The sequence below is a fragment of the Papaver somniferum genome, chromosome 4 (assembly GCF_003573695.1).
Source record: "Papaver somniferum cultivar HN1 chromosome 4, ASM357369v1, whole genome shotgun sequence".
Lineage (NCBI taxonomy): Eukaryota > Viridiplantae > Streptophyta > Magnoliopsida > Ranunculales > Papaveraceae > Papaver > Papaver somniferum.
In genome coordinates this window covers 9,599,760-9,613,658 of record NC_039361.1, presented here as the reverse complement: position 1 = coordinate 9,613,658, position 13,899 = coordinate 9,599,760, and the positions used below count along the sequence as shown (strand labels likewise).

The window sequence follows — 13,899 nt, the reverse complement described above, 5'->3', positions numbered from 1 at the left end:
ATGTATTTGTTATTTGCAAGGGTTTGTGGTGTAATAGGACCACATAAATCAGCATGAAGAAGCTCTAATGGCTTTGAGGCTCTGAATGTTGTTGCTTTTGGGAAACCTTGACGAGTTTGTTTCCCAACTAAACATGATTCACAGATTTTTGCTTCATCATTTATTTGTGGTAGTCCTCGAACCATATTGTTCTGAGACATTTCCTTTAAAGTTCTAAAGCTTATGTGTCCTAACCTTGCGTGCCACTTCCATGTCTGATCTTCTAGTCTCATATTCAGACATAATGGCCTTCCAATCATGAGACTTATCTTGTAGAGTCTATTCTGTGAGCGTGAGACTCTAACTAAAAGTCTTCCACTTGGGTCATAAACTGTTAGATAATCTTGTCGCATTCTAACATCACATCCAACTTCTGTAGCTTGTCCTAAACTTAGAATTTTGCTTTGTAAGTTTGGGATGAAGTAGATGTTTGTGGCAAGCTTCTGTTCTCCGGTCTTTCTCTGAAATAGAATTGATCCTTTCCCTTCAATTTCTACAGAAGATCCATCCCCAAACTTCACTTGTCCTTTGATTTTCTCATTGAGTTCAGAAAAGTAGTGTCTCTTACCAGTCATGTGATTGCTGGATCCATTATCTAAATACCAGATTCCTTCTTCTCCATCCTTTGATTCGTAGTTCTTTGGTATTAGTTTCCCTTCGTTTAAGAATACAACTTCGTGCATGAACAGAGCTGTATTTGCTTCCCTTGTTTCATTCTTGTTTGTTTCTTCCATCTTTTGTATTCTTTCAGGGCATACAGAGGAGAAGTGTCCTGGTTTATCACATCTGTAACAAATAATGTTTGATCTATCCTTCTTTTCTTTCCCTTGGTTTTGATCATTCTGACTTGTTGTTCTATCTTGTGAGTTAAACCTTCCTCCCCTTCCTCGGCCTCTGTTTCCTCTACCACCTCTTCCACGACCTCTTCCTCTTGTCGCAGAGTTTTTGTTGGTAAGATTTTGTGTACAAGAGTTTTCCTTGAGTTTCTCCATTGTTTTCTTCATCAAGGATTCTTTCTTCATATGCTTTCAATCTTCCAATTATATATTCATAGCTAGTCTTCTTTAAATCTAAGACTTGTTCGAGAGAAGCTATGATATGAATATATTTGGATCTTGGTAAACTATTGAGAAACTTCTTCACCAGTTTATCTTCATCAATGGATTGTCCAAGTGACGCAGCTTTTGAGGCTATTTCTGATAGCTTTCCTGCAAATCTATCAATAGTGTCAGTGTCTTTCATCTTTACTCTTTCAAATTCAGACATTAAGGTTTGCAGACGGGCTTCTTTAACTCGATCAGCTCCGAGATTACGTGCCTTTATTGCATCCCAAATTTTCTTTGAAGTTTCCTGTTCACCAACTTGTAGAACAAGACATTCTGGTATTGCTTGAAAGAGTAATCCAATGGCAACATTGTTTTTGTCTGGGTCCAATGTACCAGGATCAATTGTTTCCCAAACTTTGTAGATTTTCATCAGTACCTTCATTCTCATGGCCCATACTGTGTAGTTTGTGGCGTTGAGGATTGGAACTTGTATTGATGGTGGCGTGAACTGTTTTGCACCCACAATGGTGGTTTCGTTTTCCATGGCTCAGAAACAAGCTCTGATACCAATTAATAGCAACTGCAAGATGAAACTTAGCTTATATAAAGACAACTCTCTTTATTGATGTTTAGAAAATCTCTCAAAACTAAACACAAGCTCTAATCTTGCTCATATGATCAACCACAACTTTGGTGATCATATATATATAGAATTATGAATTCCTTTTCCTAGTCCTATTACCTTATGACATGTCTTTCCTTTTCTTAGAACTAGATGACTTCTAATTCCCTTAGGATTACATCAATTTCTTAATCTTGTCCTAACCAGCCTGTTAGTGACTTCTATGTTGAAGTTTAACCAACATGCAGATGGTATTTGATCTGACTGCGAAACATTTATTCCATTACGATCCGATGGATACAAATATGGGTAACGTGTTTGCCGACTTCTTTGATAGCGTAATGACGGTTCCTATAAACATTCCCGGTACTACATATCACAAGTGTATGAAGGTAATAAATCATAAAGAGATTATTGCATTTTAATTTACCCTTGTAATATTGTTTGTATACGAGCTCATTTTAATTTCAGTTATAACTTTATTTATCTTTTGTTAGAACAAAAAGAAGGCAATCCAACTGATGAAGGATATACTGCACAAGAGACGTAATTCAACTGAAAAGAAAGGCGATTTTCTTGATCAAGTCATAGAAGACATGAAAACAATGGAATTTATAACGGAAGATTTTGTTGTTTATTTCATATTTGCAATATTACTTGCCAGTTTTGTCTCCATTTCTACAGCTCTCACTTTATCGTTTACACTGTTGACGGACCACCCTGCCGTGGTGACTGAATTACTGGTCGGTAAAATGAAAATTCATCAAAGCTTATTAACCTAAAATCATACATTAACTCAGTGAAGTACTAAGTTAATTAATGATGTTTTGCATTGCAATTAGGAAGAACAAGATAATTTGGCTAAAAGCAAAGACAATTCTGATTCTCCACTTACATGGAATGAATATAAGTCAATGACTTTCATGACTCAGGTAGGTATATGAACTGCATAACATTTATTGTGTGCAATTATAATCAGATTCTAGCTAGTTACAATCTGAATCATTTAACATGACAGGTTATTCATGAAACACTAAGGATGTCTAATATGCTTCCTGGGATGTTAAGAAAGGTTATTAAAGATGTTCACGTAAATGGTATGTACTCTGGATCTTTTCTTATTAAACACTGTAGGGCAAGTACGATGTTTACTTGATATCATCGGTTATCTCCTCGTCGTGCATGCCAACTAGGGGTGTAAAATAGTAGTTTGTCGGTTTTTCTATTTTCCCATTTTCACAAAATTTAAGAAAAAACGAACAAATTAATTAAAATTTTTAATAAAAAATACTCCTACAATATTATAAATTTTCTTAAGCTACAAAAAAAGAAAAAATAAGCAAATGAAAATTCATTTGCTTTGAAATAAACATGGCAGCTCGAGTTGTTTTCAATATGTATTTAGTTACATATTATTGATTTTTTTTTGTTTGTTTACAGGGTACACAATTCCAAAAGGATGGACAATTATGCTAGTTCCTTCTGCTATTCATATGAATCCTAAAAAATTTCCAGATCCACATACCTTTAATCCCTGGAGATGGAGTGTAAGTATCTATTGTTTTAGTCTTCTACGTTTTGGATGCTACTTCTGTTGCAATTAAACATGTTGGTAATTTACATGTGGATTAATGTGTGTGCATAATATAAACAGGACATCGGCGGTACAAATGCACCGTCGATAGATTATATTCCATTTGGTGGAGGGTTGAGACATTGTGTAGGAGCTGAGTTTAGCAAGACAGTGATGGCTATATTCATTCGTGCTCTGATCACTAAGTTCAGGTAATTAACCTTTACATTTACCAGATTATACTTACTGATCAATGCATTTTACTTGGCTTTTGAAACTTGTGAAAATTGCGATTTGATCATCCCTGTCTTCGTTTGTGGATCATCCAGTTGGACAAAAATAAGAGGAAATGCTTACCGTAACCCTGCTTTATCTTTCGGAAGCGGTTTCCACGTTAAGATCTCTGAAAAGGATCAGATCAAGAACTAATCTTCTGGCGTTCTTTAGTAAAAACCATGGTTTGGTGGTCTGAGTTCCCGTTTCTAAGTTATAACTAAGTATTCGATGTGAATACTTGGTTTGTTGTCTTATCTCAAAAAATAAAAACTTGGTTTGTTATCTTGTCATTAATTTGTGCTTATATAATTCTGAAAGGATTGTAATGATTGTTATAAACCTATATATCCATGGTTTCCATCACCAAGTTGGCAGAATTGTTAGAAGATACTCGTCTCGTCAGTGGAAAAATTATCCTCCATTGCAAGCAAATCAGAGCTTGATTCATGATTAGTTGTTTCTGCTTCAATAATAACATCTTGGTTGTTTCTGCTTCTTTGTGTACTAATAATCAAAATTGCATTTTTTAGAGTAGGTACCCTCCAAGTAGTTCCCCATGCACAAACCCATATTAGTATATTAAGAGTTGCTCTGCCAAATAGGTATAGTGTTGAATTGCATGACTAATCATAAAGCATTTTTTGCAAATAGTTTTTGGTGGCTTCTGATAGAAAAATTTGATCCATACTTCACCATCCTCTTTTTTATTCATCCAAAATCCCCTTGTGGATACAGAAAATATCTTCGGATGTGTTAGGAAACGAACACAAGAGAATTATCGAATAATACTCGCCAAAGGGAATGTAGGAGTGAAATATCGCATATTCCACATCTGTGCGAAGTAAAGGTCATCTAATGTAAGCGAAGACCATCACACATACTAAAATTAGGATGATGTATTTAATGATGTCAGCATAGTCACGAGTAAAGTGTGATGATCTGTGTGAAAATGTAAAGTGTGCGAAGTTGAGCAAATGTACATGAGCGATTGTAACGCACAGTGATTCCGAAAATAGGGAATCTATTAGCTGTCATCCATTATGTATTACCCTATATAAAGGGAAAGAAACTGTGTATTGGGAGATCTCTCTTTAGGGTGAGTGTGATACAAGAAATTAGGAGAGAGAAAGTTTATTTGGAGAGCAAGTAAAGTTTTGTAATATTTTGTATTCAATCTTAAGATCTTGAGGAATAAACAAATGATTTTCACCATGATTTCTTAGAGAGTTACTTAATCTTGAATGGATGTGGTTGTAGGATTTCCTGCAACTACATTTTGGCGTCCATAAACAAGGAGAGAGTAAAGGATTTTATCCTACCTGCAACAAATTTTACCAGATCTACAAAATTCAAGGGGAAAAATGGAAGTTTTGTTGGAAGATTTTCATATTCAGGAGAAGAAGACAGATGCGAAAGAAATTAAGGAAGGGCGAAGAGAAGATAAGAGGAAGACGCTGCGGTTTTTGTCATAAGCGAATATTAGCACAGATGGTTCGAGTTGTAAAGAGCAAACAATAGGTCACGAGTTCGAATTCGCGCACATACATAGTTTTCATTTTCTTCTCATTTCCAAAGAGGCGTATAAAAGATAAGTATCAAACATAATGGTTTCCTTAACACTGATGAAGTCAGTACAGATGGTCAGAAGGTTAGACTGTGGGTTGCACACCGCGCGTTCGAATCTCACCTCTCGCTTTCTTTTTACCGCACATATGTTCCCTACAAGGAAGAATAAAGATCTCACTTTCTTTTTACCGCACATATGTTCCCTACAAGGGAGAATAAAAAAATAAGATAAAAATGTTATGCATTTTCTTCGCATAGAGATGCTTGAACAATTGGTCAAGAGGACTTCTATTCCCACCTCATGCGTGTCTTTTTTCGCGTATTTATATTTAAGCTATTAAGGGTGAAGATGAGGATAAAGTTTTGCAGTTGTTTAGTTATTTTGCACAACAGAGTTGCAACAGATGGTTCAGTGCGATACATCGCAAGGAGCAGGTCATGGGATCAATTCTTGCCTCTCACACATTTGTTTTTGTTACGCGAAATTTTTACAGAATTGCCTCTCGCACAGTTGGTCTTTGATTATTTCACATCAGAGGGTTCGCACACTTGGTCTTTCATTACTTCACACTGTCTTTGATTATTTTGCATGAGAGGGTTAGCACGGTTCGCACAGTTGGTCTTTGATTACTTCGCACAGTCTTTGATTATTTCGTATGAGAGGGTTAGCACAGTTGGTATGGTGCGAGAAAATGCAAAAGGCAGGTCAAGGGTTCAAGTCTCACTTCTCACACTTCTTTTTGCTGCGCGACGTTCATACATTTCAAGGCATTTATTCACTTCTTTGACAACAACAACTCACATAAAAGCTAAGTACCACTTCCTTGAACATTTTACTTTTCTTAGAACAAATAAAAAGTTTTTGATTTGGTTTACCAAGCGCGATACAATCGCACAATTACAAAAAATCGAGAAAAATCTCGCATATATCAAATTTTAATATTTCTCTTGGATATTTGTTTTGCTTCAAATGATATGGTATTTAACATGGAGAGTAGTAGGAGGCATAATAAGACCTATACAATAGGCAAAATCAGACCTCATTAGGATCATTTCCATGGGAAGTATTTATCAAGTGAGACGAAACAAGTCATACAAAGGAAATGAAACAAACAAAACGATTTGAAATCGCACATAAATGAAATTTTTTGACATTTGAAATATTGAATACTAATTTAAATTCTTATTTGCATTATAGCATAGCATGAGGCAGAGAACATGGAGTAGCAGTTTCATTTGATTTGTTCGCATATTTCTTATTCGCATGCAAGGACGAATACTTCTTATACTTCTTCAAGGAATGATACTTTCTATTTACTTCGCAAAGATTCAGAACTTCACAAAAGAATAGAGGAAAGTATGTACTTTTCAAGAAAAGTATTCTTTCGCATAGTTCCTTCATCAACAAAGATCAAAGGCTACTTCAACATCACGCGTCTCATTGCAACAACTACAACAAGGTGTATTTTTCCTTAAAGATCGCTCTTCAAGCAATATTCAAGAAAAAAGGCAAAATGTAGGGGCGAAATATCGCACACCAAATAAGAACATGCAAGAAGTACTTAGCCATGCGGTAGGATCACAACAAGGGCGAAACCATAACTCTACTACATTACTAGTGAGGTATGCAATGACATCATGGAAGCAACTTAGCAATATAGGATCGCATACATATTATCTTAACCAAGTCTCCTTCGTTTGTAAGCAAGGTTATATTTATAATTTCCCATCTAGTGACCCTAGCATATATAAAAAAAGGAGAGCATGAGAGAGAAAGAGAGATACACATTTTGTAAACTAGAGGCATACTATCATCTTCTTCCCTCACCAACCTAGAGCTTCAAATACTCATTAATGGAGTCTCAATGTAATCCAAATGTAATTTCAACAATCATAGTGAACCCTAACCCCTGTGGATGTAGATCACATTGATCGAACCACGTAAATCTTATGTCTCATTTTACATTTTTAGTACTTTAATCTTCAATTTCATGTCCAATATGTTTAGATTTCTACAAATTGTTAAAGGGGTGTTAGTTGTGGGATTTCTCACAACTACATTGAAGGAAATGAAGAAAATACGACCCTTGAAGAACTTATACAAAGATTGATTGCATAACGACGAAGAGAGGATGAAGAGCATGTGAATTTGATACGTCAGAATGATGACTTAAGAGAAGAGAATCTCAGATTGCAAGAACAGAGATCAAGAAGCGCTACGCGATCAAGATCAAGGACCAGCAGAAGTCCGTCAAGACAAAGTCAATCTAATCGAAGAGATGCTAGGCGAGAGCAAACATTAGGTAATATTGATGAGAACTTACAAGTAGACGATAATCTACAAGATCAACACGACGATAGACGCACAACATATGACCGATACGAGCAACCGCGTGAGCGCCATCGTCGACAAGAAGATCAACGGAACAATAGATTTCAAGATGCAGCCGAACGTCATCGTACTCACCATAATCAGATAATGATGAAGAAGATGATCCGGAACAAGGGAGAATTCTATTACATGGTAGACAAATATTGAGGGATTAATATGCACAAGAACAAGAGGAAGAGAGAAACAATGATGTTCGTGAACGTGCGAGATCTGAAAGAGAAAGGCGTAGAAGAAGCAGACAAGAAGCTGAAGAAAGAGATATTGAAGAGGCCTTGCGTCAGAATATTCATGAAAATAGATTAAGGCAAGCCAGATTAAAAAGACCTATGCAACATGATTTAGACCAAACTATGAGCGAACAAATTCTCAGAGAAATGGCAGAATTGAGAGAAATGATGACTACGCGAAAAAATGGTGGAAGGAGACAGTTAGAGGAAGCAGTAGAGGAAGCTGGAAAAACACCTTTTTCAAGGCAAATTCAAATTGCATTAATACAACCAAAATGAAATTTACCTGTATTCACTAGTATATTTGATGGTAGTACGTGTGCAGTACAACACATAAAATCTTATAGTCGATCTCTATTGCAATGGGAAGAAAATGATGCGGTGTTGTGTAAATATTTTCCCGCGAGCTTGACAGGAGAATCCTTACAGTGGTTTGAAGGATTGCCAGTAGGAACTATTAGATCATTTCGTCATCTACAGAACGTCTTCTTAGGACAATATATCAGCAATAATATTTCAAGACTAGGATTTGAGACGACCTTTGGACTTCGTAGAAGGGTCAATGAAAGTTTGCGTCATCTAACAACACATTGGAGAACCATGTGTAGTGAAATGGCAAGACGAGTAGATGAACGATATCTTATACTAGCCTTTATTAATGCTCTTTTTCCTACGGATTTATTATATACACAGATTTTCAGGATAAAAGACACCATAACAATGTCGGAGTTGCGTGAATTTCCAGAGGAGTATATACTGCTTGAGGAGAAGCAGAGAGAAATGGAATCTTATCCAGTTGTAATGCCTAATGCGAACAATGGGAATGCAAGTTTACTCCCAAGAATGACAAATGCTGTTGCGAGTACATCGCAGGGAAGTCAACAAAAGAAAATTACAGAGATGGAACAAAAACTGGTAGCCATGGGTAGTGCAGATCAGGAGGAGCTCGAAAGAGAATGAAAATAAAGACAATCCCAAACTCGAGGAAGAAATAATAAGATTCAAAGAATTGATAACCCTCAAGAAGGTTATGGAGGTCAACAACCATATCATAATAGAAGACAAGGGACTGGAAAGGTAGTCTGGGAACAAATAAACTTGCCAAAGTTGAATACTACAGTAGAAAAAGTCTGGGAAGCTGTTATACTAATGGAAGAAATTCCCGAACCACATAATGTAGGATATGAGCCACCACCGGGCAGAAGAAGCAAATAATTCTGATTATATCATCGCTTTCATGGTCACACAACAAGTAATTGCAGAAATGTGAGGAAAATCATACTGAGAATGATTGAGCAAGGAAAACTGAACCACTTCTTAGTACAACAGCCACCGAATCTACAACCACCACCACCAGGAGGAAATACATATGGTGAGGAGAAAGGAAAGAATACATTTGTAATTGAAGTAGGTGTGAAGGAAAAGAATCTATATTGCAATTCGATTATACACTCTTTCAAAAATATAGAAGATTTTCATGATAACATCTTAAGTCGTGTGTATGCGAGAGATAATGATGGAAGAGAAATATTAAATCTTGAGAAGATATTACCATTAAAGGATTGGAAAAAACAGACCATTTCGTTCAGTGCGGAAGAAACACCAGGAGGAGGAGAACTACATGAGTGTCCATTAGTCGTGAAGTTGATAATTAATCCGAAAGCAAAAATAGATGATGACGATGAAGAAGAAGATGAAGCGAATACTTGGGCTATAAATAGAATACTCATAGATCCTGGGAGATCTGTTTATATTCTCTTTTATCATACATACAAGACTATGGGTGGAAAAGATGACGAGTTAATTCCTTCAACTTACAAAATTTATGGATTCAATGGCGTTGCGAACAAGCCAAAAGGATAAGTCAAAATGCGAATTCCTCTGCGAAGTTTGCCAACAGTAATTGTATTTTGTTTTATTGATATTGAATAACCTTATAATGCTCTGATTGGGAGACCATGGTTGCATAGTATCTTGGGCGTGGCTTCGACATTTCATCAATGCATAAAGTTTCCTTTAACTCAAGGTCTTGGCATAATAAGAGGAGATACAAATGAAGGTAGAATTTGTCAAGAAATTGATATCGACAAGTGCGAAGAGCGAGAATATAAACGAAGAAATTATAAGCATCATGCTAAGGATAGTCAAAGAGGTGAAAGATTAATGGTGGATGTAGTGTTTAAATCTGGGAAGATACACAAGAAGGATATTGAAGAAAAATCTTCTGCGAATAATAACACCAAGCAAGTCAGAAAGATTACTTCTAAATAAGGAGAGCGAATGCAGATGCATAAGTTGTGTTCTCAGGGGAAAAGTAACTTGTGCGATGATTCTCGCACAAAGCAGATTGAAGATATCATGCGAAATAATGTTCTGAGAAGCATAAGCGAACTTAAAAAGATACAAAAGATGACAGGAGCAAGAGAGTAATATGAATATTTTTCTTCATGCATGAGAAATTAGTAAGAATTCTATGTACTAGAGTTATATAACTCAAGAATAAGAATGGAATGAAAAACTTCTATTTTCATAAGATGATATCATGTCAAGAAAAAAGCAAATATAAGACCTTGAAGTAAGACCTTAATAGAAGGCAACAAAATTAAGAACTCTAATTAGGGAGGCTAGGCATCCGAACGTGGCGTGCAACCTAGTTCGCATAAATGCAAGAGGCAAAAAGTAAGACCTATCACACGTCATAATCGGGGAAAACCTAGTAAGCATGACTCAAGGGAGAGCTACATCGACCCTTAAACTTGAGTCATGGAGATTTGGGGTGAGAAAAAGCGAAAATGCCCATCCAGGAGCGACACCTAAATCCAAAGATTGGGGTAATAAGATCTCTCCTAAGGAGTGCATAAACTCGATAAGGGCGCCGAGGTACATGGTTGAGTCAAGAGTGCCCGGGGCGTCCGAAGCGTACCTTGCCATTCTTGACAAGTCCTGTCTATGATGCACTCGGTCCGAAGATACCCCACTTAGGGTGCGGTCTCGTAACCATAAACCTTATCGGTGGAGGGATAAGAGGCTGCGGAACCAACTGGTTGTTGTATTACCGGATGGGAGGATCCAACCTTAACCCGGTAGAGGTAAGCTTCCTTGAAGGGGAAACGAGGGGGAATATAAAGACGAAAACCTCCATTAGGGATCTGAATTGTGTCAAAAGACGTAAATGTCATGAGGCTTTTTACTCACGGGAGTATTAAGGCTTGTCATATTTATGCACAAGAAAAACCTAAAGAGGTAATAATACAAGAAAAAGATAAGGCGAGATCAATGGGTCGATACACTATAGTGTAAAGACTTCCTATGATTTCGTCGCATAAGATCAAATAAAATTTTGGGAAAAATAAGACCTTTAATTAGGAAGGCAAAATAAGATCTCATGAGAAAAATAAGATGTCAGCTAATTTTGTTTTGCAGGATTTGACAGAAAAATAAGTTCGCTGTGAAATTGTTCGCATGTGACTAAGGCAGGGAGTGACACTATGTTCATTAGCCTATCAATCTGTGACAACTAGCAGAGGCAAGAATGGGAATGCAAACATAAAAAGAATGCTATTTTCCCCATTTGATAGTCTTATACACATGCAAAAAAGGATGAAACTCTACTATTTGAGAATGCAAATGAAAATTAAAGGGAACTTATGATTAAGGAGGGAAAATTAACATTTGAAAGGTATATATTGAAGAAGAAATTCTAGAAGACATGAAGATATACAAGAGGCAGAAAAAGAATTTACAGCAAGCGAAAGAATTTACAACAAGCGAAAGATAATTAATTTTTGCCTAAATTATCTTCATCATTACGTTCGGCCTCAGAATCACTTACTTCTTCTTCATATTCCTCTTCACTATCAATAATATCATGAACAACTTCGTTGGGAGGAACGTCTGGAATTTATACTTTGAGAGGGGAATGTCATTATCAACACAGAATTTCTTAACTGCTGCATCACGAGCACGGATGGCATCCTTACTATTATTTGAAACAGTGAGGATATAATTCTTTTTTAACTGCTGATACTTGGAGTTGCGAGCAGATAACTCCATTGATAACTTCTCGGCTTCTTCAAGACGTTTCTTCTCTTCAGCAGAAAGTTGTGTCTTTAACTCTTCAATCTTCTCCAGATAGTTCTTTTCTTTATCTGCAAAGTGTAAACAAAATGGTTAGAGCTAAAAGAGATATCATCTTCAAGAAATGAAAAATATGAAAGAAAAAGCAAATGACCTTCGTGATTAGAAATAATATCTTTAACCAGCGCAGAATGTTCAGATTGAAGGCTCACATTTACGGCTAAATTCTCCCTAGCATCAGTCAGAACTCTAGCATCCCAACTAAATTCAGCTTCACTTGCTATGAGAAGTCGAGAACGCATTAAATTTCTTTCCTTAATGAGTGCGTTCTTTTCGCTCAAAGCTAAATCACGTTCATCTTGAACGTTAAGGATACCTTCTTGGAATTTTTCTAGTGCTTTCGCACCCTTGAGAGCGATCTCATCTTTTTCACTAATGAGTTTATTCTTCTTTACTTCCAAAAGTTGAATTGTCTTCTTATTTTCATGAAGACGACGTTTGAAGTTATTAAGTGTAGTTAATAAGGGCTTGTGATCCATTATAAGAGAAGTATACTTCAATCTTAATTCCTCCAGGCTAAGGTTCTCAAATCCTTTGGTTGGATAATTGTTTAAAGAAGAATTAAGATGTTCTAAAAGAGTTTCCTCGTCAGGAAAGTTAGATGCCTCATCAGAAAGATTATAAATATCTGCGAATATAAAGAAATGAGGAATGCGAATTATCACGTAAAACAAGGAGAATGAAAAGTCTAAAGATTACATACCAATAAGTTCATCATTTCTGTCTCGAGCCATGCGAAGTAATTCAATGTTGGTAGAATTTTCATACTTAAGTTTTGTATTTTTTTTCTTCAAATTGAGAAGTTTCCATTGATAATCCGAAGAAACCGCATAGGATAAGCGAGATACCTGCAAAAATATAAGAAAGATATTATTGTAGGAAAGGAAGACTAGAAAGAATATAAAAGAAAATATGAAGATATAGATATTACCAAAGAGCCAATTGCATATTGGAAGCTTGGATTTACTACAGAAGAAGCTCCGCGAAGAGATGGATCATCCAAAATAGGAGCATCGCAGACTTTCGGGATCATACCAAAAGTGCGTTGTAGATCACCATCATTAAGAGCCGACATTGGATCAGAGAAAAGGTTGGATAATTCTCATTGAAAAGGAGATTGATGGATCTTCGGAAGCAAGAATATCGTCGTCATTGGATTCAGAACTTGAGGAAGGGTAGAATTCTTTACGCTTCTTGGAAACATCAGAGGAAGAAATTTTGGACCCAGATTTAGATACGAGTTTCTTGGATTGTTTCTTGGCTTCCCAGTATTCTTTATAGCCGAAGCTTCAACCTACGCGAATAATCAAGATAAGAAACAGGGGCAACAATATTGTTTAAGATAAGAGAAAATGTTTCTTACTTCATTATTCTGCGAAGATGACACATTATGTGATGTCTTGGCATTCTTAGCATCCTGAAATCAGAGGAATAAGAAAATGAGAAATAAAAAATAAAAAATAAAAGAAGAAGAGGGTTATGCAAAATTAGGAATATTTGTACGAAGATTTCGTACCATCTTCTTATTCTCATCATCAGATAAGACAAACTTCCAAGGTTGATAAGAAGAAAGTTTCGCAGGAAGGGGAAGATCAGAACCATTAGCAACTCTTCCAGATACATAAGGACCTTCTAAAATGACAGGACAATTAAGCCAGCATGAATCATTAGACCTGCGAGCAGTTCTATTAGATTTGTCACTCCAATCAACATCTCGCATAATTTTCTGGTCTTCAGAAATACCATCTTTCCTTCTTAAGCGAATGGCCCATTTAGTCGATTCGTTTTTCATGATCGCAACATAGTAGTTTTTGAAGAAATTATCAACAATGTACTTTGTAGGGTTGATGGCTTTATCACGGTATGATGCATTTCACACTTCATAAGAATAACAGGTTCCTAATCCAACTGCGCGACGAGAGTATTCTAAAGCTATTCTAATAACATCTTCACTCAACTGAAATATACCTCTTGCGAACCGATCATCGGATAGAATTTCATAGAATAAGGGAATTTCTGGA

General features: G+C 36.3%; 1 protein-coding gene across 1 annotated transcript; it reads left to right on the top strand.

Annotated features, from left to right (window-relative positions):
• The first annotated feature begins 2,093 nt into the window (after positions 1–2,093).
• LOC113271970 (cytochrome P450 87A3-like) lies at positions 2,094–3,709 on the top strand. The gene is made up of 7 exons (XM_026521891.1): positions 2,094–2,099; positions 2,205–2,450; positions 2,550–2,639; positions 2,726–2,804; positions 3,148–3,254; positions 3,362–3,492; positions 3,610–3,709. The coding sequence occupies exons 1-7, from the start codon at positions 2,094–2,096 to the stop codon at positions 3,707–3,709; spliced, it is 759 nt and encodes a 252-aa protein (XP_026377676.1).
• Positions 3,710–13,899: the final 10,190 nt, after the last annotated feature.